We start from the raw sequence: 27266 nt of genomic DNA on the forward strand, positions 1-27266 counted from the left end.
CAGATTGCATGCAGGATTGGTTAATGGACAGAGGGAGGGAGACACTCACCAGTCCATTCGGCATGGTCTGTTGTCCGTGGTTCAGGTACATGTAGTGGTCATTATAACCAGTGTAGGTGTAGATATCAAGATGTGGGGACACAGTAAAGAGGAAGCATCTGCTGTCTCCTATTGAGGATAAAAATATTGAGTTGTCATATAATGGAGGTTCCACAATATCATCAAGGGGAGGGGCTCAGTGCTGGCACAGAGATGTGGCTTAAGATATCCAGAGACATAAATTGACAGTTGCTCAATCCTATCCTTTTTGCCAACATCAATGGGCCAGCAAGTGCGGTGTGTGGGAGGAGGGGAAACACCCCAGCAGGCACAGGGTGGGTCTGTTCACTGGGGCAATAACACAATCAGCAACAGTATAGTGACCAAATGATTAAAAATGACTAGAAACACTGCTGGAAATAATGAAGGATATAATAATCATATTAACCATTGGTGTCATTTAGAGATGGGGAATGGAGGAGTATTGTCACTGCTCTACAAAAGGCACTGGTCCCGTATCCTGGCTCAGTTATGGCTCTGGTCGCCTATCCTGGCTGCCACCACCATGTTTCACAGTGGGAATCGTGTGTTCAGGGTGATGTGCAGTGTTAGTTTTCCGCCACACATATCTTATCTGACCAGAGCACCTTCTTCCACATGTTTGCCGTGTCCCCCACATGGCTTCTCGCAAACTGCAAACGGACTTCTTATGGCTTTCTTTCAACAATGGCTTTCTTCTTGCCACTCTTCTATAAAGGTCAGATTTGTGGAGAACACGACTAATAGTTGTCCTGTGGACAGATTCTCCCACCTGAGCTGTGGATCTCTGCAGCTCCTCCAGAGTTACCATGGGCCTCTTGGCTGCTTCTCTGATTAATGCTCTCCTTGCCCGGCCTGTTAGTTTAGGTGGACGGCCATGTCTTGGTAGGTTGGCAGTTGTGCCATACTCTTTCCATTTTCGGATGATGGATTGAACAGAGCTCCGTGAGATGTTCAAAGCTTGGGATGTTTTTTTTATTACCTAACCCTGCTTTACACTTCTCCACAACTTGATCCCTGACCTGTCTGGTGTGTTCCTTGGCCTTCTTGATGCCGTTTGTTCGCTAAGGTTCTCTAACAAACCTCTGAGGGCTTCACGGAACAGCTGTATTTATACTGAAATTAAATGAAAAACACAGGTGACTTCTGAAGGCAATTGGTTCCACTAGATTTTAGTTAGGTGTATCACAGTAAAGGGGGGTGAATACAAATGCACGCCACACTTTTCACATATTTGTAAAAAATGTTGAAAGCCATTTATAATTTTCCTTTCACTTCACAATTATGTGCCACTTTGTTGTTGGTCTATTACATAAAATCCCAATAAAACACATTTACGTTTTTGGTTGTAAAATGACAAAATGTGGAAAATTTCAAGGGGTATGAAAATGTTTTCAAGGCACTGTATGACACTGGTCCCCTGTAATTGCACTGGTTCCCTATGCTGGTACTGGTCCCCTGTCATTGCACTGTAATTGCACTGGTTCCCTATGCTGGATCTGTTAGGGTACTGGTCCCCAGCCTTGGCCTTTTTTATGGCACTGGTCTCCTGCCACAGCTCTGTTATGGCACTGGTTCCCCACTGTTGCTCTGTTTTGGTAGCCTAGAACCTCACCTTTAAACTGTGGCTTTACCTCCCAGCTCTGCGAGGCGAACCCTCCAAAGATGAAGCCATCAGAGTCCCGGAGGACCAGCAGGCTCGGTCCCTGGTCCACCAGGTGTCCACAGAGCTGGGAGAAGCTCTCTCCGTGAATCTGGGTGGAGAAGAGGAGACGCCAGCGCTGCTGCATTTCAGAGGGGAGGTGAGAATTCAGAAACATGACGGAAGGGAAGTCCAGGAGGCTGCAGAAGGACGTCTTCTTCCCTTTCTTACATTTTGGTACCAGAGAGCTGAGGTCCAGCTGGTGCTCTGTGCTCTCCTTCATGATGGACAAACCCAGCGTCACCACGATCCGCAGGAACATAGAAACTATTGGAGCCCTGTACAGCCAGTCTGTTATAGAGGTCTGGGTGAAGGAGGAACTAAGGCACTCCACCTCTTTAAGGGTCTGTTCACCTGGAACACAGAAGGTGAGAAAAATTGTCTGTAGCTCAGTAAAACAAGGAAGGGAAATATCAAAAAGGTGGAAATTAGGGTTGCACCGATACTAGTATCAGTATCGGTGCCGATACCGAGTATTTGCACAAGTATCGGTACTCGTGCAAATGCACTGATATCTGAAACCGATACTTTCAGGCTCGGTTCTTTGAGCTGTCAGTGGGTCTCCCCTGTTGACAGCTGAAGTGTTAAAGAAGTCCGGTAATTGGAGCTGTCAAAAAAAAAAAAAAAACAGCTGGCAATGTTTTGTTAACAACATTGCTCAGATGCTGAAACACTAAAATAAAAAGAAACATTGTTTCTTTTTGAATCTGTTTCTTCATCTGCAGATCAAATGGGATGAACAAATGTTCCTCTGTTTAACCCCTTAATTTACTCTAATCAGCTTTAATTAAAAAGCGCAAAATTAAAAAAAAAAAAAAAAAAATCGATTTATTTCCTTTGTAAATAACTTTTCAATGCTTTGTACCATTGCTTACAGCTGAAGTGAAAACAAAACAGTTGCGATAGGTATCGGTAATTGGTATCGGCGAGCACTAAAGAAAAAAAAGTATCGGTATTTGTACTCATTGTAAAAAAAATGGTATCGGTGCATTCCTAGTGCAAATATCACATACCTGCTGAATGTAACTGTGACAGCAGCTGTGCGGCCAGAGTGAGTGTCCCTGATTTACAGTCCCGGGTGTTTTCCAGGCTCCAGCCGCTTAATGCGTTTTCTCGCTGTAGTACGTACACCACCGCCCAAATCAGATCCTCCAGGAACTGGGGAGAGAGAGACCGTCATTCCTTGTTACCACGTATGTTCACCGAGTTCTGCGTTAGTCTATTAAATCAAAAAGACTGGCTGCTCAGCCTTCATGCTAGAGGGAATGATAGTCAGACTGCTGAGGTCCAAGGGCCACACATGGCCCTCTGACTGCAGGTTGGGAACCAGGGAGCTGAATCCTGATTAAAAAAATAAATAAAATAGTTGTTACTTTTTCCTTAACCACTTCAATACCGGGCCAATTCTGACACTTCTCACTTATATGTAAAAATCAAAATTTTTTGCTAGAAAATTACTTCGAACCTCTAAAAATTTGAGAGATATACAGTCATGGCCGAAATTGTTGGCACCCCAGAATTTTTTCCAGAAAATCAAGTATTTCTCACAGAAAAGTATTGCAGTAACACATGTTTTGCTATACACATGTTTATTCCCTTTGTGTGTATTGGAACAAAACAAAAAAAGGGAGGAAAAAAAAAAAAAAAGCAAATTGGACATAATGTCACATAATACTCCAAAAATGGGCTGGTCAAAATTCTTGGCACCCTTAACTTAATATTTGGTTGCACACCCTTTGGAAAAAAATAACTGAAATCAGTCGCTTCCTATAAACATCAATAAGCTTCTTACACCTCTCACCCAGAATTTTGGACCACTCTTCCTTTGCAAACTGCTCCAGGTCTCTCTTATTGGAAGGGCGCCTTTTCCCAACAGCAATTTTAAGATCTCTCCACAGGTGTTCAATGGGATTTAGATCTGGACTCATTGCTGGCCACTTTAAAACTCTCCAGCTCTTTGTTGCCATCCATTTCTGGGTGCTTTTGGATGTATGTTTGGGGGTCATTGTCCTGCATTAAGACCCAAGATCTCAGACGCAAACCCAGCTTTCTGACACTGGGTTCTACAGTGCGACCCAAAATCCTTTGGTAATCCTCAGATTTCACGATGCCTTGCACACATTCAAGGCACCCAGTGCCAGAGGCAGCAAAACAACGCCAAACATCATTGAACCTTCACCATGTTTCACTGTAGGTACTGTGTTCTTTTTTTTGTAGGCCTCATTCCGTTTTCGGTAAACAGTAGAATGATGTGCTTTACCAAAAAGCTCTATCTTGGTCTCATCTGTCCACAAGATGTTTTCCCAGAAGGATTTTGGCAAACTGTAGTCTTGCTTTTTTATGTCTCTATGTCAGCAGTGGGGTCCTCCTGTGTCTCCTGCCATAGCGTTTCATTTCATTTAAATGACGACGGATAGTTTGCGCTGACACTGATGCTCCCTGAGCCTGCAGGACAGCTTGAATTTCTTTGGAACTTGTTTGGGGCTGCTTATCCACCATCTAGACTATCCTGCGTTGCAACCTTTCATCAATTTTTCTCTTCCATCCACACCCAGAGAGATTAGCTACAGTGCCATGGGTTGCAAACTTCTAGATGATGTTGCGCACTGTGGACAAAGGCAAATCTAGATCTCTGGAGATGGACTTGTAACCTTGAGATTGATATTTTTCCACAATTTTGGTTCTCAAGTCCTCAGACAGTTCTCTTCTCCTCTTTCTGTTGTCCATGCTTAGTGTGGCACACACAGACACACAATGCAAAGACTTAGGGCTCTTTCACATGGGGCGGATCAGTGATGATCCGCCCCGTGAACATCCGCTTGCTCAGCGGGGATCGCTCCGCCGATCCCCGCTGAGCAGGAAGATGACAGGTCCATCGCTGCACACTGTGCAGCGACGGACCTGTCAGAGCGCCGCTCTCCCCTATGGGAGATCGGATGATGACGGACCGTAGAGTCCGTCGTCACCCGATCCGGTAACGGATGGAAAAGTAGGTTTTTCCTCCGTTACACTTTTTCGGATCGGAGAGGGTCGGATGTCAGCGGACATGTCACTGCTGACATCCGACGCTCCATAGACCTCCATGGAGTGTCCGTTCAGGTCCGCCTAAAAAACTGACAGGCGGACCTGAACTGACAGTCCGTGTGAAAGAGGCCTAAGCGAACTTCTCTCCTTTTTATCTGCTTTCAGGTGTGATTTTTATATTGCCCACACCTGTTACTTGTCCCAGGTGAGTTTAAAGGAGCATCACATGCTTAAAACAATCTTATTTATTCACAATTTTGAAAGGGTGCCAAGAATTTTGACCAGCCCATTTTTGGAACTTTGTGTGACATTATGTCCAATTTGCTTTTTTCCTCCTTTTTTGTTTTGTTCCAACACACACAAAGGGAATAAACATGTGTATAGCAAAACATGTGTTACTGCAATACTTTTTTTATGAGAAATACTTGATTTTCTGGAAAAATTTCTGGGGTGCCAACAATTTTGGCCACGACTTATAGATATATATCAGAGACCCTAGAGAAAAAAAATGGTGGGTGCTGCAATTTTTTATGTCACGCGATATTTACGCAGTTTTTTAGCAAAAAATACTCTTTTATATGGGTGGGAACTCTGCTTTAAAGTCAGCAGCTACAAAAATATTAATAAATTGGACACTCACCTGTCCCACAGTCCAGCGATGCGGGCGAAAGAAGCCCCGCTCCTCTTCCCCTTCTCTCTGCGGTGCCGGCATTCTGACTGTGGGCACCCGGCTGTGGCTTCACGAGCCGTGTGCTATGATTGGCCGGACAATCTTCTGGGACCTGTGACATGTCTCAGAAGATTGCACAGAGGGAGGGGGGAGAGGTGAACTTCCTTACGGCACCGCGGACCCCATGCCATTTAAAAAAAAAAAACTGGCATGGGGTTCCCCTTAAAATCGACAGATGTGAACATATGCCATAGGAAACCACGTTAAATGGACTGTAGTGCGTTGCTGCAAAATGCACTTAAAAACGCATATATGTGAACCTAAGCTAAATAGATACCTAACATGTCATGCTTTAAAATTACATTGTGAAATGGCGCCAAACTGCAATACCTAAACATCTCTATAGGGAACACTTTAAAATACCTTTACAGGTTACCAGTTTAGAGTTACACAAGTCTGGAGCCAACATCATTGTTCTTGCTCTGACACCATTTACATATGCGTGCGGGACCTTATGTATGTGTTCCCATTTGCATTTGAGCACCAGGGGAGGGGGGAGCTTGAATTTTTTATTAATTATTAATTTATTTAAAACATTTTTTACACTGTCTCTTCAATTTTTTTTTTCAACTTTATTGCTATTACAAGGGATGGATAACATCCCTTGTGATAGCATTGGCCGTGACATGTCCTCTTTATGGAGAGATCTGTGGGGGGGGGGGGGGGGGGGTCTAGACCCCAGATCTCTCCCTGGCCTCCAATACAGTCCATCAGACACAGATCGGAAGTGATAAAATGCTGCTTGCTTCTGGTTTTTTGAGGTCACAGAGACAAAAACATCAGTTCCTCTCCTTCTGTGTAGTGCAGCCGATGCGCACTGGCTGCAGCGGTCGCAGGGAAATCCCCTTCCACCACAGGCCCGTAGAAGTGATCAAGTGGCTGTTCAGCCACCTCAAGTCACTTCTGCTTTACAATTTCCGGCTGTAAATTTTGATACCGGGATGATACCTGCATGTGCAGACATCATCCCGGTATAACCACTTCACTCCCAGGACGTCATATGACATCCACCCGGGTGAAGTGATTATTCCTTTTTGCTGCAATGGCTGTCAAATGTTTATATAAAAGGCCCGGCTCCACATTTCCATGGTGACAACGCTGCCTTTGTACGCATTGTGTGTCACCCTTCTATGCATGTTCCTGATGAGAACTGTGAGTGGAACTGATGATGCACACAGCATGCTGCGACACGTCCAGCTTCAGCAACAGGCAGTGATCACAGCCAGCACAGGGATGTCCACAACATCTGTACATCCCAGAGACAGTAAGCACAGCCCTGCATGAGGAATGGATTAAAATGCCTCGTGTGAACCACACCTCATTATGAGGGTCCCGGCATTATGGCAGATTCAGGGTGCGGTGTAACACCTTTCCAGTGTCCATTGGCCACATGGCACACTGATTGCGGTTGGCCAAGGAGTGTTATAGGGGCACAATGACTCTGGTATCAGGGAGGTGGCCCAATGTGGAGCTACACGTGACACAACATGGAGGCTCACCTTCTGCACCTCTTGTCCTGTCACTTCCTCTTTGTTGTCTGATGTCATCATGTGAACGGTGATGGCGCCTTTCTCATCCGCTGTTCCTCTCAGAATATCGACAATGAACAAAGCGTATTGCTCCCTTCTAATCTCCGGGGTGGCGGGAGAGGCCTTGCTGGTGGGGTTCTCGCTCTGTATACCATGGAAGATCCGATTAGACATGGCGCTGGGCAGGGAGCTTCCGATGGAATCCTGGGAAAAACAGAGGTGTCTGGATTTAGGTGATGATAGGATATTTCAAATTAGAGTCTCCCCCTCTGCAGGAAAATATCATGCAGCCTGGAAACTCCCATCCCTACAGATGTAAATCTCCCCTTCATCCACTAGATGGTGATGTACATGTAGATAACGATTTCCCTGAAGGGGGGGGGGGGATTCAGCTCTCCCAACACAAAACTTTGCCCCATGCTATGCCCAAACCCCTCTACCAACACAAATGTTCACCCCCAACTAGGATCACATACCCCCTTCTAACACCAACCTTTACCCCCTCCCAAACAAAAAGATCACCCTCTCAGGCCCAAATCCCCCCTTCCAACACAAATCTTGGTACCCAGCACCCCACCCTTGCTCCACCCTCTAAAGCCAAAATCCCCCCTCCCAACATGAATCTCGGCACCCCTCCCTTTCAAGCCAAACATTCAAAAAATCCAAAAGAACAAAAAACATTCGGATAATTTCTATTATAATTAAAACATTAAGTTTATTAAAGAGTTTGTTATCGCCCCTTCAGACTGAAGGAGGATAGCCTCCATAAGGGTAGGCCGATGAGGAGGGATTTGCAGTAGTAGGGGCGAATTCTGGAAATTTTGAGGAGGTTAAGGCGGCAAGATGTAGCCAGTGATTGGATGTGGGGGCTGAAGTGGAGTGGTCAGAGTCTAGGATTACACCCAGCAACGCTGGCATGTGTTGTGCTATTGATCTCAATGGTAAAGTCATGGGGAGGGGACTGAGAAGGAGGAAATATAACAAACTCACTTTTAGAAAGATTGGGTTTGAGTAAGTGGTGTGACATCTATACTGATATGTTGCTCAGTAAGTTTGTGATACGTGAGGAGATCAAGGGGATGCGTTGAGGAGTGGAGAGATAGATCTGGGTGTTGTCAGCATAGAGGTGGTATTGGAAGCCATGGAAGGTTATAAACTGGCCCAGGGAAGAGGTACACAGAGAGAATAGGAGGGGCCCAAGGATGGAGCCTTGGGGTACCCCAACAGAAAGACGAAGAGGAGATGATGGTGTTATATGTGACACTGAAAGTAAGCTGAGATAGGTAGGAGGAGAACCATGAAAGAGCAGAGTGACAGAGGCAAAAGGAGTGGAGTTTTTCGAGGAGGAGGAGTGAGTGGTCAACTGTGACGAAGGCAGCAGAAAGGTCCAAGAGTATGAATATGGAGAACTGGCCATTGGTTTTAGCAGTTAGTAGGTTGTTGGTGAGTTTTAGTAGGGCAGTTTCAGTGGAATGTTGTGGGCGGAAGCGGACTTTACGGGATTGAGAAGGTTGTTGTCAGTGAGGTAGCAACTCATATGGTTGCGGACAAGGCAGTCAAGAAGCTTTGAGGCAAATGGGAGCAGGGAGATGGGTCTCCAGTGAGGTTTTTTAATTTTTTGTAAGTATGAGATTAACCAGTGCATGTTTGAGCAGGGAGGGAAAGGTGCCAGAAGAGAGGGAGAGGTTGAAGATGTAGATTAGAGAGTTTAGGATAGAGCAGGAAGGTGGTAGCAGTAATTGTGAGGGGACAAGGTCCAGGATCCAGGGGACATGTGGTGAGGGGGGCCATGGAAAGGAGTTTCGCAGCTTCCTCAGTGGTAACAGGGCTGAAGGAGGAAAGTATTTAGTGCAGTGTTGGACCTGGTGTGTCGGTTGGGGGGAGGAAGCTGGACATCTCATCACAAATTGTACCGATTTTGCTTTTGAAATGATTGGCAATCTCCTGGGCAGTAAGCAAGTTGGTGGGTGGAGGCATTGAGGTGTGAAGTAAGGAATTATGGGTAGAAAAGAGTTGACAAGATTTGGATGAGAGGGTTTTGATGAGAGAGGAGTAGTAGGTTTGTTTAGCAGTGTGGGGGCAGGAGTTGTATTTGAGAAGGTCAGATTTGTAGAGGGTGAAGTATTGCAAGGATTACGTTTTACGCCACGCTCGCTCAAGAGCACGGTTGCATCTTTTGAGACTTCTGATGTCGTCTGTTTGCCAGGGTTGTAGCATAGCAGGCCTGATTCTGCATGTAGAGAGAGGAGCGATTGTGTCCAGGGAGGTTAAAAGTATTTTCTATATTAAGTTGCGCTATGCTCTCATGTGAGTGAATACTATCATTAATTGATTAGATCACATTTTAAATAGTCCACTGTTTTAAGGTGATTTTCAAACATGAAATTAACACACGATACACCCAAGAGTCATGGTTAAAAGGGATAAAGACCTCCACCTCTGCACACACTGCCGCTCACTGACTCCAAATGATCTCCTATTACAGGAGATCGCACTCGCTTGTGGCTTAAAGCAGAGTTCCACCCAAAAGTGGAACTTCCGCTCATTTGTCTCCTCTTCCCCTCTGGTGTCACAATTGGCACCTTTTGGGGGAGGGGGGGGGACAGGATACCTGTCTTTGACAGGTATCCTGTTCCCACTTCCAGGAGTCCAGGCAGCGGCCCATGACATGACCCCCGGGGCTCCATCCTCCTCTCCCTGTCGCCGGGTCAGTAGGAGAGAGGAGCGGGGCCTCGTGCATGCGCAGCAAGGTTCCCGGCGTGAAGCCATAAGGCTACACTGCCGGGTTCCCTTACTCGCAATGGCGGCGGCGGCGGCAGCACCCGACAGCTGATGGAAATATCAGCTGCGGTGCCGACATTGTGGGACTCCAGGACAGGTAAGTGTCCTATTGTTAAAAGCCAGCAGCTGCAGTATGTGTAGCTGCTGGCTTTTAATTTTTTTTTTTTTTTCGGGCAGAACACCGCTTTAACCACTTCAGCCCCGGAAGGTTTTACCCCCTTCCTGACCAGAGCACTTTTTACAATTCGGCACTGCGTCGCTTTAACTGCTAATTGCGCGGTCATGCAATGCTGTACCCAAACGAAATTTGCGTCCTTTTCTTCCCACAAATAGAGCTTTCTTTTGATAGTATTTGATCACCTCTGCCGTTTTTATTTTTTGCGCTATACACGGAAAAAGACCGAAAATTTTGAAAAAAAATGATATTTTCTACTTTTTGTTCTAAAAAAAATCCAATAAACTCAATTTTAGTCATACATTTAGGCCAAAATGTATTCGGCCACATGTCTTTGGTAAAAAAAATGTCAATAAGTGTATATTTATTGGTTTGCGCAAAAGTTATAGCGTCTACAAACTAGGGTACATTTTCTGGAATTTACACAGCCTTTAATTTATGACTGCCTATGTCGTTTCTTGAGGTGCTAAAATGGCAGGGCAGTACAAAACCCCCACAAATGACCCCATTTTGGAAAGTAGACACCCCAAGGAATTTGCTGAGAGGCATGTTGAGCCCATTGAATATTCATTTTTTTTGTCCCAAGTGATTGAACAATGACAAAAAAAAAAAAAAAAATTACAAAAAGTTGTCACTAAATGATATATTGCTCACACAGGCCATGGGCATATGTGGAATTGCACCCCAAAATACATTTAGCTGCTTCTCCTGAGTATGGGGATACCACATGTGTGGGACTTTTTGGGAGCCTAGCCGCGTACGGGGCCCCGAAAACCAATCACTGCCTTCAGGATTTCTAAGGGCGTACATTTTTGATTTTACTCCTCACTACCTATCACAGTTTTGAAGGCCATAAAATGCCCAGATGACATAAAACCCCCCCAAATGACCCCATTTTGGAAAGTAGACACCCCAAGCTATTTGCTTTGAGGCATGTTGAGTCCATGGAATGTTTTATATTTTGACACAAGTTGCGGGAAAGTGACAAATTTTTTTTTTTTTTTTTTTTTTGCACAAAGTTGTCACTAAATGATATATTGCTCACACAGGCCATGGGCATATGTGGAATTGCACCCCAAAATACATTTAGCTGCTTCTCCTGAGTATGGGGATACCACATGTGTGGGACTTTTTGGGAGCCTAGCCGCGTACGGGGCCCCGAAAACCAAGCACCGCCTTCAGGATTTCTAAGGGCGTACATTTTTGATTTTACTCCTCACTGCCTATCACAGTTTCGGAGGCCATGGAATGCCCAGGTGGCACAAACCCCCCCCAAATGACCCCATTTTGGAAAGTAGACCCCCCAAGCTATTTGCTGAGAGGCATGGTGAGTATTTTGCAGCTCTCATTTGTTTTTGAAAATAAAGAAAGACGAGAAAAAAATTTTTTTTTTTTTCTTTTTTCAATTTTCAAAACTTTGTGACAAAAAGTGAGGTCTGCAAAATACTCACTATACCTCTCATCAAATAGCTTGGGGTGTCTACTTTCCAAAATGGGGTCATTTGGGGGTTTTTTTTGCCACCTGGGCATTCCATGGCCTCCGAAACTGTGATAGGCAGTGAAGAGTGAAATCAAAAATTTACGGCCTTAGAAAGCCTGAAGGCGGTGCTTGGTTTTCGGGGTCCCGTACGCGGCTAGGCTCCCAAAAAGTCTCACACATGTGGTATCCCCGTACTCAGGAGAAGCAACAGAATGTATTTTGGGGTGTAATTTCACATATTCCCATGGCATGTTTGAGCAATATATCATTTAGTGACAACTTTGCGCAAAAAAAAATAAAAAAAATAAAAAATTGTCTCTTTCCCGCAACTTGTGTCACAATATAAATTATTCCATGGACTCAACATGACTCTCAGCAAATAGCTTGGGGTGTCTACTTTCCAAAATGGGGTCATTTGGGGGGGTTTTGAACTGTCCTGGCATTTTATGCACAACATCTAGAAGCTTATGTCACACATCACCCACTCTTCTAACCACTTGAAGACAAAGCCCTTTCTGACACTTATTGTTTACATAAAAAAATAATTTTTTTTTGCAAGAAAATTACTTTGAACCCCCAAACATTATATATTTTTTTTAAAGCAAATGCCCTACAGATTAAAATGGTGGGTGTTTCATTTTTTTTTTTCACACAGTATTTGCGCAGCGATTTTTCAAACGCATTTTTTGGGGAAAAAACACACTTTTTTACATTTTAATGCACTAAAACACACTATATTGCCCAAATGTTTGATGAAATAAAAAAGATGATCTTAGGCCGAGTACATGGATACCAAACATGACATGCTTTAAAATTGCGCACAAACGTGCAGTGGCGACAAACTAAATACATTTTTAAAAGCCTTTACAGGTTACCACTTTAGATTTACAGAGGAGGTCTACTGCTAAACTTACTGCCCTCGATCTGACCTTCGCGGCGATACCTCACATGCATGGTGCAATTTCTGTTTACATTTGACGCCAGACCGACGCTTGCGTTCGCCTTAGCGCGAGAGCAGGGGGGACAGGGGTGCTTTTTTTTTTTTTTTTTCTTTATTATTATTATTTTTTTATCTTATTTTTAAACTGTTCCTTTCATTTTTTTTTTTTTAATCATTTTTTTTGTTATCTCAGGGAATGTAAATATCCCCTATCATAGCAATAGGTAGTGACAGGTACTCTTTTTTGCAAAAATTGGGGTCTATTAGACCCTAGATTTCTCCTCTGCCCTCAAAGCATCTGACCACACCAAGATCGGTGTGATAAAATGCTTTCCCAATTTCCCAATGGCGCTGTTTACATCCGGCGAAATCTAAGTCATAAAATGCTCGTAGCTTCCGGTTTCTTAGGCCATAGAGATGTTTGGAGCCACTCTGGTCTCTGATCAGCTCTATGGTCAGCTGGCTGAATCACCGGCTGCATTTTCAGGTTCCCTGTTGAGACAGGAGAGCCAGAGAAAAACACGGAAGACGTTGGGGGGGAGGGGCATTCCCTCCCACTGCTTGTAAAAGCAGTCTAGAGGCTAATTAGCCGCTAGGATTGCTTTTACATGAAAGCCGACCGCTGGCTGAAAAGAATGATACCAAGATGATACCTAAACCTGCAGGCATCATTCTGGTATAACCACTCAAAGTCGTGAATTGCGTACCTGAAGACAAAAAAATGGTTAACAATAAAGCACAGTAAACGGTAAGGTATAAAAAATTGCATACCTGAAAAGCAAACATGATAAAACATAACAACAATAAAACATTGCAGAATAGAATACAGTAAAAAAGAGCAGAACAATAGAGAGAGAATAGAGAGAGAGAGAACAATAAAACGACAACTATTTTTTTTTATTTTATATTTTTGTATGTGTTTTTTTTTTTTTTTTTTTTTTACACTTTTTTTTGTAACTAACTTTTATAACTGTAACCGGTTCCAGGTTCGGGTCTCTCAAAATGCGATGGCATCTTGGGAGACCCTGTGAAAGTGTGCCTAGTCTGTGCAATGCTGTACCCTACGCTAATACTCAACTAGTGAATGGTAGCGTTCAAAACATTCACCAATGCAAAGACCAGGATTGTCAGGACAGGAGGGACAATAATAGCGGGTGTCACGCCTATATTCGCGCTTGCTGCAGACACGACATCTTTTTTGGGGGTTCGTTGGGTAGGGGTACTCGGGAGGACATAAAGAAAATGCCTCTCATGCAGCCGACTGCATTTGGTTGGGGATGTGAATGGGGGAAGTACGGGCGCTGCAGAAGTGGTGGGTTCCCAATTAGGATTGGCGAATGCAGCAGGAAGGGCACTATGGGCACGACGGGCCTGTGTTTGTCTTCTTGGTGGCAGCGGGACACTACTTGTGCTTGTCACCTCACCAGCTTGAACTGCACTTATGGGACTCGCCACGTCACCAAGTGTTACTGCAGTGCTGGTTTGACTACGACCGGGGTGTACTAGGCCGCTGGTGCTTGCCAGTTCACCAAAACGCTACCAAAAAAACTGTTAGCGATCGCAAGGATCAGGCCTGACTCTGCGAACGCTGCAGTTATGCGTTTAGTGTTTTGTAAGTGTCAGTGATCGATCGATACTGCACTTGGGTGGGCTGGGCTGGGCCGGGCGGAGGGGCAAAACGCAGGTGCTAGCAGGTATCTGGGCTGATCCCGCTAACACTGCGTTTGTGGGAACCCTAAACTGCTGGGGACGCTAGTATAGATCTGATCGGATCAGATATTGATCCGATCAGATACTATACCACTAAGGGAGGTGTATGCTGCGTGCGTGGGTGTTAGCGGTACTGGCGCTAACCTGACACTGCTTGGGGCTGGTGCTTGCCAGTTCACCAAAACGCTACCAAAAAAACTGTTAGCGATCGCAGGGATCAGGCCTGACTCTGCGAACGCTGCAGTTATGCGTTTAGTGTTTTGTAAGTGACAGTGATCGATCGATACTGCACTTGGGTGGGCCGGGCAGAGGGGCAAAACGCAGGTGCTAGCGGGTATCTGGGCTGATCCCGCTAACACTGCGTTTTTGGGAACCCTAAACTGCTGGGGACGCTAGTATAGATCTGATCGGATCAGATATTGATCCGTACAGATACTATACCACTAAGGGAGGCGTATGCTGCGTGCGTGGGTGTTAGCGGTACTGGCGCTAATCTGACGCTGCCTGGGGCGACGCATATCACCGCCGGGCGATCAGGGGGCTAAACTTTTATTCGGTAATAAACGGCGGGTGCCCTGACACTATAAAAAATAAACGAACTAACCAGCGTCACCCGTAACAGTTATACGGTGATCAGTGGTGAAAGGGTTAACTAGGGGGCAATCAAGGGGTTAAAACATTTATTAGGTAGTATATGGGGGTCCATGTCGCTATAAAACGCTGACGGCAAACCTAAATATTTACCTCACTAACTAGCGTCACCAGCGACACTAATACAGCGATCAGAAAAATGATCGCTTAGTGACACTGGTGACAGGGGGTGATCAAGGGGTTAAAACTTTATTAGGGGGGGTTAGGGGGGTATCCTAGACCTAAAGGGGGCCTAACACTCACTGCCCTAACACTGTAACTGTCACAAACTGACACTATGCAGTAATCAGGAAAAAAAAAAAAAAAATACTGCTAATGTCAGTTTGTGACAGGGGGGGGGGGGGGGGTGATTGGGGGGGTGATTGGGGGGCGATCGGGGGGGGGATCGGGGGTGTAAGGTATGCCTGGCATGTTCTACTGTGTGTGTTTGTGTTGTGTGCACTTACAGGTCTTCTCTCCTCGGCGCTGGACGGAAACTGCCAGACCGAGGAGAGATGACATCACATCCTCTGCCTGTGTGAAACTACACACAGGCAGGGGAGGATTCCCATTGGCTGGGAGCGATCGCGAGGGGGGGGCCACGATCGGATGGTCTCCCCCTCGCCTCCCGACGCTCCCAGTCAGATGCCGACCGCCGCTGGCACCGGGGGGGGGGTCCGATCGGACCCCCCGCCCGCGGGAGGCAGATCACGTATATATACGTGATTCTGCCTGCCCGTGCCACTCTGCCGACGTATATCTACGTTAGGCGGTCGGCAAGTGGTTAATACCCAACCCGGGCCTTTTGAGAGATGGAACAGTGATCCCAGCGTCTTCACAGAATGTAATCTTTGTTGCCCATTGATTGCCAAAAAGACATAAAAGCTTCCAGTGTAAAATCCTCGGTTACTTTATATAAATAAGAAAGTATTGCACTTACAGTTAAAACAATAAGAGATTGCAGTATAAACGAGCCGGCCGGCTCACAAAAGCAGCCGGTCACTGCGTGACCTGCATGAACTCGGTGACGTCGCACCCCCTAAGCGTTTCGTCACACCTGACGTCGTCTTGGGGCCTGTTGAATGCCACTATGTGTCCCACGATGGCTGTATTCAGAGCTCACTCACCGTCAGTCTTATTCACACAAGAAATTATGCTTTAGTGGCATTCAACAGGCCCCAGGACGATGTCAGGTGTGACGAAATGCGCTGACGTCACCGTGCTCACACAGGTCCCGGAGTGACGGGCTGATCGCCGCCATTACTAGTAAAAAAAAAAAATGATTAATAAAATGCCATAAAACTATCCCCTATTTTGTAGACGCTAAAACTTTTGCACAAACCAATCAATAAACGCTTATTACCAAAAATATGTAGAAGAATACGTATCGGCCTAAACTGAGGAAAAAAAAATGTTTTTTTATATATTTTTTGGGGATATTTATTATAGCAAAAAGTAAAAAAAGTGTGTTTTAAAAAATTGTCGCTATTTTTTGTTTATTACCACAAAAAAAAGCTCTATTTGTGGGGAAAAAAGGACATCAATTTTGTTTGGGAGCCACGACGCACGACTGCGCAATTGTCAGTTAAAGCGTCGCAGTGCCGAATCGCAAAAAGTGCTCTGGTCTTTGGGCAGCCAAATGGTCCGGGGCTTAAGTGGTTTAAGTCACCTAGGATGATGGCAGTTGCTTCAGAGGAGAGAAAGTAGGGTAGCCATGCGGAGAAGTCATCCAGAAAGTGTGACACTGGTCCAGGAGGCCAATAAATGACTGCAATCCTCAGACAGACTGGAGAAAAAAGACAAATGCAGTGCACTTCGAAAGAGCAGAGGGAAAGAGAGGGAGGTGTAGAAGGAACTTGGAAGGTGCATTGTGGGGAGAGGAGAACTCCAACGCTGCCTCCTTTTCATCCGCTTGGTCTGAGTGAGTCCAGAGGAATATTACACATTATTTGCATTATCTTATATCATGTGATTTAGCGGAGTTACCCCACAAGGTCCAGGAGATGAGAGCTGATTGCTCCGCCCCCATGGGAGTCCTACCTGAAAAGCAGCCAATCCCAGGCTCTTCTTGGTGGAGTTTTTTGCTTGGCATAGGTTTTCGAAACCGCTCTGAATTTCAGCCTGGTCAGCAGGAGGGACCCGCGCCATGCGCTTCTGGAAGACGCTACTTTCTGCGTTCCCCATCGCCGGTCACCGCAAAAGACCACCCACTGGAAAATCTAAGTATTCAAATGAGAGGAGCATGGGTGGAATATACCAACAGAGGATATATAGGGGGAGCATGAGATATACCAATAGAGAGGATATATAGAGGAGGGAGGAGCATGGGATATACCAATAGAGAGGATATATAGGGGAGGGAGGAGCAGGGGATATACCAACAGAAAGGATATATAGTGGAGGGAGGAGCATGGAATATACCAACAGAAAGGATATATAGGGGAGGGAGGAACATGGGATATACCAACAGAAAGGATAAATAGGGGAGGGAGGAGCATGGGATATATCAACAGAAAGGATAAATAGGGGAGGGAGGAGCATGGGCTATACCAACAGAAAGGCTATATAGGGGAGGGTGGAGCATGGGATAAACCAACAGCCAGGCTATATAGGCAAGAGAGGAGCATGAAATATACCAACAGACAGAATATATAGGGGAGGGTGTAGAATGGAATTTACCAGCAGACAGGATATATAGGGGACAGTGGAGCGTAGAATGTACCAACAGACAGGATATATAGGGGAGGGTGGAGAATGGAATATACCAAAAATAAGACCCATCTCGATTTTCTAGGAAGGCTGCAATATAAGCCCTACCCAAAAAAATAAGCCCTAGTTAAAGTTCTTGTAAAGTCATGTAATCCAAGGATTATATAAGTGTCCAGTGTGTGTCTATATATAACATTATTGTAGAAAATACATTATTTACAGCGCCGCTGGGTGCTCACTTGACCTTCCCGCCTGACGTTAGCGGCCCCGCCCTCTGCAGTGCTCGGAGTGGGAAAGAAGAGCTCCGGTGGGTCATGTGAGCGCCCAGCGGCGCTGTAAATAAAGGTATTTTCTACAATAATGTTACATAAAGACACACACTGGACATTATAAAATCCTTTTACAGAACAGATTACATGATTTAACAAGGACTTATTTTGGGGGTTACTGACATGCTGACTATTGAGCTGACAGGGAGGGGGCAGGGAAGACAGGAACCTTTTTAATAACATTTTATTGTTTTATTCCTGTGGGAAAAAACAGGTAGATTATTGAACATAAATACATAAGACATCCTCTGAAAATAAGCCCTAATGCATTTTTTTTTGTAGCCAAAATTTATATAAGACTCTTATTTTCGGGGAAACATGGAACTGACAGACGGGATACACAGAGGAGGAGGGGGATTGAAAAAAAAAAAAAACACATTTGGGAAGGGGGGACCCAGGACATACCAACAGACACAATATACAGGGGAGGATATGTGCAGTACATACAAATCAGGATGTAGCAGGGAGAGAAGCGGTGACCACCATACGAAGTTTGGTGTGTATACAGGGAGTGCGGTCACTGGAGATATATATATATCGCGGCACTGGGCACAGCTGTCTCCCCTCCCCCTCACATCAATACTCCGCTCAGAAATTCCATGATGAGATCAGATATTGATCTGCAGAGAAGGAAATCAGAACACTCAGATGATTGGATGGAGAGACAATCCCAGAACTCCGAACATCACCAATCACCAGGACTGTGAGGGACAGTGCGGTCTCCTGTGTCAGTGATAGGACAGTGCGGTCTCCTGTGTCAGTGATAGGGAAGCTGGCCCTTTATATGCCATGTACAGTGTCACCTCCATCCCACAGAGTGTATTTATAGACAATACTGACACTCCTCTCCACTGTTACCTGTAAACAGGCCAAGTGTTCAGGGAGGGGCTGTGTTATGGGTGATGCAGGGTGGTGGGGTCTACATTTATCATCACTTCATTCTAATGGATAGGGTTACAGACCGCACTCCTCTCTCCCTCTCCCTGGTGACCGCACTCCTCTCTCCCTCTCCCTGGTGACCGCACTCCCCTCTCCCTCTCTGGTGACCGCACACTCCTCTCTCCCTCTCTGGTGACCGCACACTCCTCTCTCCCTCTCTGGTGACCGCACACTCCTCTCTCCCTCTCTGGTGACCGCACACTCCTCTCTCCCTCTCTGGTGACCGCACACTCCTCTCTCCCTCTCTGGTGACCGCACACTCCTCTCTCCCTCTCTGGTGACCGCACACTCCTCTCTCTCTGGTGACCACACTCTCCTCTCTCTCTGGTGACCACACTCTCCTCTCTCTCTCTCTCCCTCAGGTGACCGCACTCCTCTCTCTCTTTTCCTCAGGTGACCGCACTGCTCTCTCTCTTTTTCTCAGGTGACCGCACCGCACTCTCCTCTCTCTGGTGACCGCACTCCTCTCTCCCTCTCCCTGGGGACCGCACTCCTCTCTCCCTCTCCCTGGGGACCGCACTCCTCTCTCCCTCTCCCTGGGGACCGCACTCCTCTCTCCCTCTCCCTGGGGACCGCACTCCCCTCTCCCTGGGGACCGCACTCCTCTCTCCCTGGGGACCGCACTCCTCTCTCCCTGGGGACCGCACTCCTCTCTCCCTGGGGACCGCACTCCTCTCTCCCTGGGGACCGCACTCCTCTCTCCCTGGGGACCGCACTCCCCTCTCCCTGGGGGACCGCACTCCCCTCTCCCTCTCTGGTGACCGCACACTCCTCTCTCCCTCTCTGGTGACCGCACTCTCCTCTCTCCCTCTCTCTGTGGTGACCACACTCTCCTCTCTCTCTGGTGACCACACTCTCCTCTCTCTCCCTCAGGTGACCGCACTCCTCTCTCTCTCTCTGGGGACCGCACTCCTCTCTCCCTGGGGACCGCACTCCTCTCTCTCTCTCTGGTGACCGCACACTCCTCTCTCTCTCTGGTGACCGCACACTTCTCTCTCTCTCTCTCTCTGGTGACCGCACACTTCTCTCTCTCTCTCTGGTGACCGCACACTCCTCTCTCTGGTGACCGCACACTCCTCTCTCTCTCTCTGGTGACCGCACACTCCTCTCTCTCTCTCTCTGGTGACCGCACACTCTCTCTCTCTGGTGACCGCACACTCCTCTCTCTCTCTCTCTCTCTCTCTGGTGACCGCACACTCCTCTCTCTCTCTCTCTCTCTGGTGACCGCACACTCTCTCTCTCTCTCTCTCTCTGGTGACCGCACACTCCTCTCTCTCTCTCTCTCTGGTGACCGCACACTCCTCTCTCTCTCTCTCTCTCTGGTGACCGCACACTCCTCTCTCTCTCTCTCTCTCTGGTGACCGCACACTCCTCTCTCTCTCTCTCTCTCTGGTGACCGCACACTCCTCTCTCTCTCCCTCAGGTGACCGCACTCCTCTCTCTCCCTCAGGTGACCGCTACTCCTCTCTCTCCCTCAGGTGACGCACTCCTCTCTCTCCCTCAGGTGACCGCACTCCTCTCTCTCTCTCTCCCCCTCAGGTGACCGCACTCCTCTCTCTCTCTCCCTCAGGTGACCGCACTCCTCTCTCTCTCCCTCAGGTGACCGCACTCCTCTCTCTCTCTCCCTCAGGTGACCGCACTCCTCTCTCTCTCTCCCTCAGGTGACCGCACTCCTCTCTCTCTCTCCCTCAGGTGACCGCACTCCTCTCTCTCTCTCTCCCTCAGGTGACCGCACTCCTCTCTCTCTCTCCCTCAGGTGACCGCACTCCCTCTCTCTCTCTCTCCCTCAGGTGACCGCACTCCTCTCTCTCTCTCCCTCAGGTGACCGCACTCCTCTCTCTCTCTCTCTCTCCCTCAGGTGACCGCACTCCTCTCTCTCTGGTGACCGCACTCCTCTCTCTCTCTCTCTGGTGACCGCACTCTCCTCTCTCTCCCTGGTGACCGCACACTCTCCTCTCTCTCTCCCTCAGGTGACCGCACTCCTCTCTCTCTCCCTCAGGTGACCGCACTCCTCTCTCTCTTTTCCTCAGGTGACCGCACTCCTCTCTCTCTTTTCCTCAGGTGACGCACTCCTCTCTCCCTCTCCCTGGGGACCGCACTCTCCTCTCTCTCCCTCTCCCTTGGGACCGCACTCCTCTCTCCCTCTGCCCTGGGGACCGCACTCCTCCTCCCTCTCCCTGGGGACCGCACTCCTCTCTCCCTCTCCCTGGGGGACCGCACTCCTCTCTCCCTTGGGACCGCACTCCTCTCTCTCTGGGGACCGCACTCCTCTCTCTCTCCCTCAGGTGACCGCACTCCTCTCTCCTCTCCCTGGGGACCGCACTCTCCTCTCCCTTGGGACCGCACTCCTCTCTCCCTCTCCCTGGGGACCGCACTCCTCTCTCCCTCTCCCTGGGGACCGCACTCCTCTCTCCCTGGGGACCGCACTCCTCTCTCCCTCTCCCTGGGGGACCGCACTCCTCTCTCCCTCTCCCTGGGGACCGCACTCCTCTCTCCCTCTCTCTGGGGACCGCACTCCCTCTCTCCCTCTCTCTGGGGACCGCACTCCTCTCTCTCTCTGGGGACCGCACTCCTCTCTCTCTCTGGGGACCGCACTCCTCTCTCTCTCTGGGGACCGCACTCCTCTCTCTCTCTCTGGGGACTGCACTCCTCTCTCTTTTCCTCAGGTGACCGCACTCCTCTCTCTCTGGTGACCGCACTCCTCTCTCTCTCTCTCTCTCTGGGGACCGCACTCCTCTCTCTCTCTCTGGGGACCGCACTCCTCTCTCTTTTCCTCAGGTGACCGCACTCCTCTCTCTCTGGGACCGCACTCCCTCTCTCTTTTCCTCAGGTGACCGCACTCCTCTCTCTCTGGTGACCGCACTCCTCTCTCTCTCCCTCGGGTGACCGCACTCTCCTCTCTCTCTTGGTGACCGCACTCCTCTCTCTCTCTCTGGTGACCGCACTCCTCTCTCTCTCTCTGGTGACCGCACTCCTCTCTCTCTCTCTGGTGACCGCACTCCTCTCTCTCTCTCTGGTGACCGCACTCCTCTCTCTCTCTCTGGTGACCGCACTCCTCTCTCTCTCTCTGGTGACCGCACTCCTCTCTCTCCCTCAGGTGACCGCACTCCTCTCTCTCCCTCAGGTGACCGCACTCCTCTCTCTCCCTCTGGGGACCGCACTCCTCTCTCTCCCTCTGGGGACCGCCACTCCTCTCTCTCCCTCTGGGGACCGCACTCCTCTCTCTCTCTCTGGGGACCGCACTCCTCTCTCTCTCTCTGGGGACCGCACTCCTCTCTCTCTCTCTGGGGACCGCACTCCTCTCTCTCTCTGGGGACCGCACTCCTCTCTCTCTCTCTGGGGACTGCACTCCTCTCTCTTTTCCTCAGGTGACCGCACTCCTCTCTCTCTGGTGACCGCACTCCTCCTCTCTCTCTCTCTCTGGGGACCGCACTCCTCTCTCTCTCTCTCTGGGGACCGCACTCCTCTCTCTTTTCCTCAGGTGACCGCACTCCTCTCTCTCTGGGGACCGCACTCCTCTCTCTTTTCCTCAGGTGACCGCACTCCTCTCTCTCTGGTGACCGCACTCCTCTCTCTCTCCCTCGGGTGACCGCACTCCTCTCTCTCTCTCTGGTGACCGCACTCCTCTCTCTCTCTCTGGTGACCGCACTCCTCTCTCTCTCTCTGGTGACCGCACTCTCTCTCTCTCTCTGGTGACCGCACTCCTCTCTCTCTCTCTGGTGACCGCACTCCTCTCTCTCTCTGGTGACCGCACTCCTCTCTCTCTCTCTGGTGACCTCACTCCTCTCTCTCCCTCAGGTGACCGCACTCCTCTCTCTCCTCAGGTGACCGCACTCCTCTCTCTCCCTCAGGTGACCGCACTCCTCTCTCTCCCTCAGGTGACCGCACTCCTCTCTCTACCTCTGGGGACCGCACTCACTCTCTCTCTCTCTGGGGACCGCACTCCTCTCTCTCTCTCTGGGGACCGCACTCCTCTCTCTCTCTCTGGGGACCGCACTCCTCTCTCTCTCTCTGGGGACCGCACTCCTCTCTCTCTCTCTCTGGGGACCGCACTCCTCTCTCTCTCTCTGGGGACCGCACTCCTCTCTCTCTCTCTGGGGACCGCACTCCTCTCTCTCCCTCAGGTGACCGCACTCCTCTCTCTCTCTCTGGGTGGACCGCACTCCTCTCTCTCCCTCAGGTGACCGCACTCCTCTCTCTCCTCAGGTGACCGCACTCCTCTCTCTCTCTCTCTGGGGACCGCACTCCTCTCTCTCCCTCAGGTGACCGCACTCCTCTCTCTCTCTCTGGGGACCGCACTCCTCTCTCTCTCTCTGGGGACCGCACTCCTCTCTCTCTCTCTGGGGACCGCACTCCTCTCTCTCTCTCTGGGGACCGCACTCCTCTCTCTCTCTCTCTGGTGACCGCACTCCTCTCTCTCTGGGGACCGCACTTCTGCTCTCACCTCTCTCTATGGGCTTCTCTCTTCCAGTAACCTCACTAGCCCCGCCCCCAGTCCAGGGATTCTGAGGTGGTTGCTTCATCCACAGAGCTGGGCGGAGTTAATGCCGGGCGGAACGTTCTTCCTCCTCCATATTGGAGACTGGAAAATAGCAAGACCCCGCCCCCCTCTCTGACATCACTTCCACCGGATGACAGACCCATGCCAGGGTTCGGCTTTCTGCCAGGTTAAACATTTTGTCCAAAGGCACTGACCCCCGCCCCTCGGACTGTGTGAAATGAAAGCTCATATCAGACGTCTCTCCCTTCTATTCCAGTGGTGCATACCTCCCAACCGTCACTGATTGGCCGGGACCGTCCCGGAAATCAGTCCCTCTTCCGGAATCCCGCGAATCAGTTGCTGAGTCCCGGAATGGCCGTGGTGTGTGCGGGTTGTCATGGTTCCCGCACGCCGCGAGCAACACATGTTCTAGCAGCCGGTATCTCTCCCGGGCACACAGAGCGGAGTGCACTGAACCCGCCCCTCCCCCTCCTCCTATGTTTTCCTGTACACAGAGGAGGAGGCGGGGAGCAGCACACAAAACAACGCGGCTGATCTGAGGTGGGATTTTAGCCGCATAGACTCAGTCCTGCCAGTGTGCCCCCGCCCCCCTCCCCCTCCTACTCTGAATATCCTCTCTCTCCGCTCAGCCTGAGTCCTCTTTACCGAGTCCCGCCAGCAGCACCTCCCCCGCCCCTGCAGCTGAATGTGCTCTTCTCTTCTGCCAGGTCTGTGACCATTTCTGTGAGACTTGCAGAGGAGGGAGGCATGGGGGAGAAGGGACAAGAAGGATGGAGCTGGGATGAGGGGGGGACAAGAAAGAAGAAGCTGGGATGAGGGGGACAAGAAGGATGGAGATGGGATGAGGGAGGAGACAAGAAGGGATGGGGGGGGGGGCAAGAAGGATGGGATGAGGGGGGGACGAGAAGGATGGAGCTGGGATGGGATGAGGGGGGGACAAGAAGGATGGAGCTGGGATGGGATGAGGGGGGACAAGAAGGATCGGGATGAGATGAGGGGGGGCAAGAAGGATGGAGCTGGATGGGATGAGGGGGGGACAAGAAGGATCGGGATGAGATGAGGGGGGGCAAGAAGGATGGAGCTGGGATGGGATGAGGGGAGGGACAAGAAGGATGGAGCTGGGATGAGAGGAGGACAAGAAGGATGGAGCTGGGATGGGATGGGGGGGCAAGAAGGATGGAGTTGGGATGGGATGAGGGGGGGGACAAGAAAGAAGAAGCTGGGATGAGGGGACAAGAAGGATGGAGATGGGATGAGGGAGGAGACAAGAAGGATGGGGATGGGATGAGGGAGGGGGACAAGAAGGATGGGGATGGGGGGGGGGAAGAAGGATGGAGCTGGGATAGGATGAGGGGGGACAAAAAGGGTGGAGCTGGGATGGGATGAGAAAGGGGGACAAGAAGGATGCAGCTGGGATGGGATCAAGGGAAGGATGGAGCCGGAATGGGATCGGGTGATGGATAGAGCCGGGATGGGATCGGGGGATGGTTGGAGTCAGGATGGTATGTGGGATGGATTGAGCCAGGATGGGTTCGGGGGATGGATGGAGCCAGGATGAGATAAAGGGAATGGATAGAGTTGGGATGGGATCAGGGATGAATGGAGCCAGGATTGGATCGGGGTGGTGGATGGAGTCGGGATGGGATTAAGGGAATATATGGAGCCGCCCCCTGCATAAAACTAAAAAATCTCTCCTGTGCTCAGGTAGCTAGTTCTTCAGTGTGTGGTAAGACCGAATGCTTCAGTGGTATCTGCCGTCTTGCCGCCTTCCTTAGAATAATGGGTATTCATGGACTATAAAAAAAGGAAAGAAAGGAGGGGCGCACCGACCTAGTGCATTACCACTGATAGCATTTATTAAAGAAAGTTAAAACAGCAAATGGATACTCACAAAGGAGCGTAAAATCAGGCATGAACAACCCGCTGTCAACCCGCTTAGGCTCTGAAGAAAGGGGTTCTTCCCCGAAATGTGTCAGCCATTGCCTCATCCACCTGATGTCCGGTCCCGGTTGTTTGATGTTTGCTACTGTGCACTTGCAGTTATTGTTCATGCCTGATTTTACGCTCATTTTTGAGTATCCATTTGCTGTTTTAACTTTCTTTAATAAATGCTATCAGTGGTAATGCACTAGGTCGGTGCGCCCTCCTTTCTTTCCTTTTTTGCCGCCCCCTGCATTCCATATATTACATACTCCTGTCCCCTGATTCTGTACATTACACACTCCTGTCCCCTGCATTCTGTACATTACACACTCATGTCCCCTGCATTCTGTACATTACACATTCCTGTCCCCTGCATTCTGTACATTACACACTCCTGGCCCCTGCATTCTGTACATTACACACTCCTGACCCCTGGATTCTGTACATTACACACTCCTGTCCCCTCATTCTGTACATTACACACTCCTGACCCTGCATTCTGTACATTACACACTCATGTCCCCTGCATTCTGTACATTACACATTCCTGTCCCCTGCATTCTGTACATTACACACTCCTGGCCCCTGCATTCTGTACATTACACACTCCTGACCCCTGGATTCTGTACATTACACACTCCTGTCCCCTGCATTCTGTACATTACACATTCCTGTCCCCTGCATTCTGTACATTACACACTCCTGGCCCCTGCATTCTGTACATTACACACTCCTGACCCCTGGATTCTGTACATTACACACTCCTGTCCCCTCATTCTGTACATTACACACTCCTGACCCCTGCATTCTGTACATTACACACTCATGTCCCCTGCATTCTGTACATTACACACTCCTGACCCCTGCATTCTGTACATTACACACTCCTGACCCCTGCATTCTGTACATTACACACTCCTGACCCCTGCATTCTGTACATTACACACTCCTGGCCCCTGCATTCTGTACATTACACACTCCTGACCCCTGGATTCTGTACATTACACACTCCTGTCCCCTGCATTCTGTACATTACACACTCCTGGCCCCTGCATTCTGTACATTACACACTCCTGGCCCCTGCATTCTGTACATTACACACTCCTGACCCCTGGATTCTGTACATTACACACTCCTGTCCCCTGCATTCGGTACATTACACACTCCTGACCCCTGCATTCTGTACATTACACACTCATGTCCCCTGCATTCTGTACATTACACACTCCTGTCCCCTGCATTCTGTACATTACACAATCCTGACCCCTGCATTCTGTACATTACACACTCCTGTCCCCTGCATTCTGTACATTACACACTCCTGTCCCCTGCATTCTGTACATTACACACTCCTGTCCCCTGCATTCTGTACATTACACACTCCTGTCCCCTGCATTCTGTACATTACACACTCCTGACCCCTGCATTCTGTACATTACACACTCCTGACCCCTGCATTCTGTACATTACACACTCCTGTCCCCTGCATTCTGTACATTACACACTCCTGTCCCCTGCATTCTGTACATTACACACTCCTGTCCCCTGCATTCTGTACATTACACACTCCTGGCCCCTGCATTCTGTACATTACACACTCCTGACCCCTGCATTCTGTACATTACACACTCCTGTCCCCTGCATTCTGTACATTACTCACTCCTGACCCCTGCATTCTGTACATTACACACGCATGTCCCCTGCATTCTGTACATTACACACTCCTGACCCCTGCATTCTGTACATTACACACTCCTGACCCCTGCATTCTGTACATTACACACTCCTGACCCCTGCATTCTGTACATTACACACTCCTGACCCCTGCATTCTGTACATTACACACTCCTGTCCCCTGCATTCTGTACATTACACATTCCTGTCCCCTGCATTCTGTACATTACACACTCCTGGCCCCTGCATTCTGTACATTACACACTCCTGACCCCTGGATTCTGTACATTACACACTCCTGTCCCCTGCATTCTGTACATTACACACTCCTGACCCCTGCATTCTGTACATTACACACTCATGTCCCCTGCATTCTGTACATTACACACTCCTGTCCCCTGCATTCTGTACA

General features: G+C 49.0%; 1 protein-coding gene and 1 long non-coding RNA gene across 5 annotated transcripts in view; one reads left to right on the forward strand and one right to left on the reverse strand.

The window, feature by feature from the left end:
* The window catches only part of LOC141112688 (MTOR-associated protein MEAK7-like), a 28169-nt gene extending 4428 nt beyond the window's left edge, over positions 1-23741 (reverse strand). The window contains exons 1-7 of one of the 3 annotated variants that reach the window (XM_073605694.1): positions 23201-23279; positions 18265-18437; positions 16820-16998; positions 7034-7267; positions 2794-2938; positions 1694-2134; positions 50-168 (exon numbers count right to left, since the gene is read on the reverse strand). In XM_073605694.1, coding sequence (XP_073461795.1) covers positions 50-168; positions 1694-2134; positions 2794-2938; positions 7034-7267; positions 16820-16963 — 1083 coding nt within the window. In that variant the 5' untranslated portion in view covers positions 16964-16998; positions 18265-18437; positions 23201-23279. Of the gene's footprint in view, positions 1-49; positions 169-1693; positions 2135-2793; positions 2939-7033; positions 7268-16819; positions 16999-18264; positions 18438-23200; positions 23350-23523 lie in introns of those variants that run through there. The other 2 variants (XM_073605695.1, XM_073605693.1) reach the window with 2 other exon arrangements.
* LOC141112690 (uncharacterized) overlaps positions 23509-27266 on the forward strand; it is a 9438-nt gene continuing 5680 nt past the window's right edge. The window contains exon 1 of one of the 2 annotated variants that reach the window (XR_012236630.1): positions 23509-23797. This is a non-coding gene — a long non-coding RNA (uncharacterized lncRNA). The other variant, XR_012236629.1, reaches the window with a different exon arrangement.

This window comes from Aquarana catesbeiana, linkage group LG11 (genome assembly GCF_042186555.1).
Source record: "Aquarana catesbeiana isolate 2022-GZ linkage group LG11, ASM4218655v1, whole genome shotgun sequence".
Classification (NCBI taxonomy): Eukaryota; Metazoa; Chordata; class Amphibia; order Anura; family Ranidae; genus Aquarana; species Aquarana catesbeiana.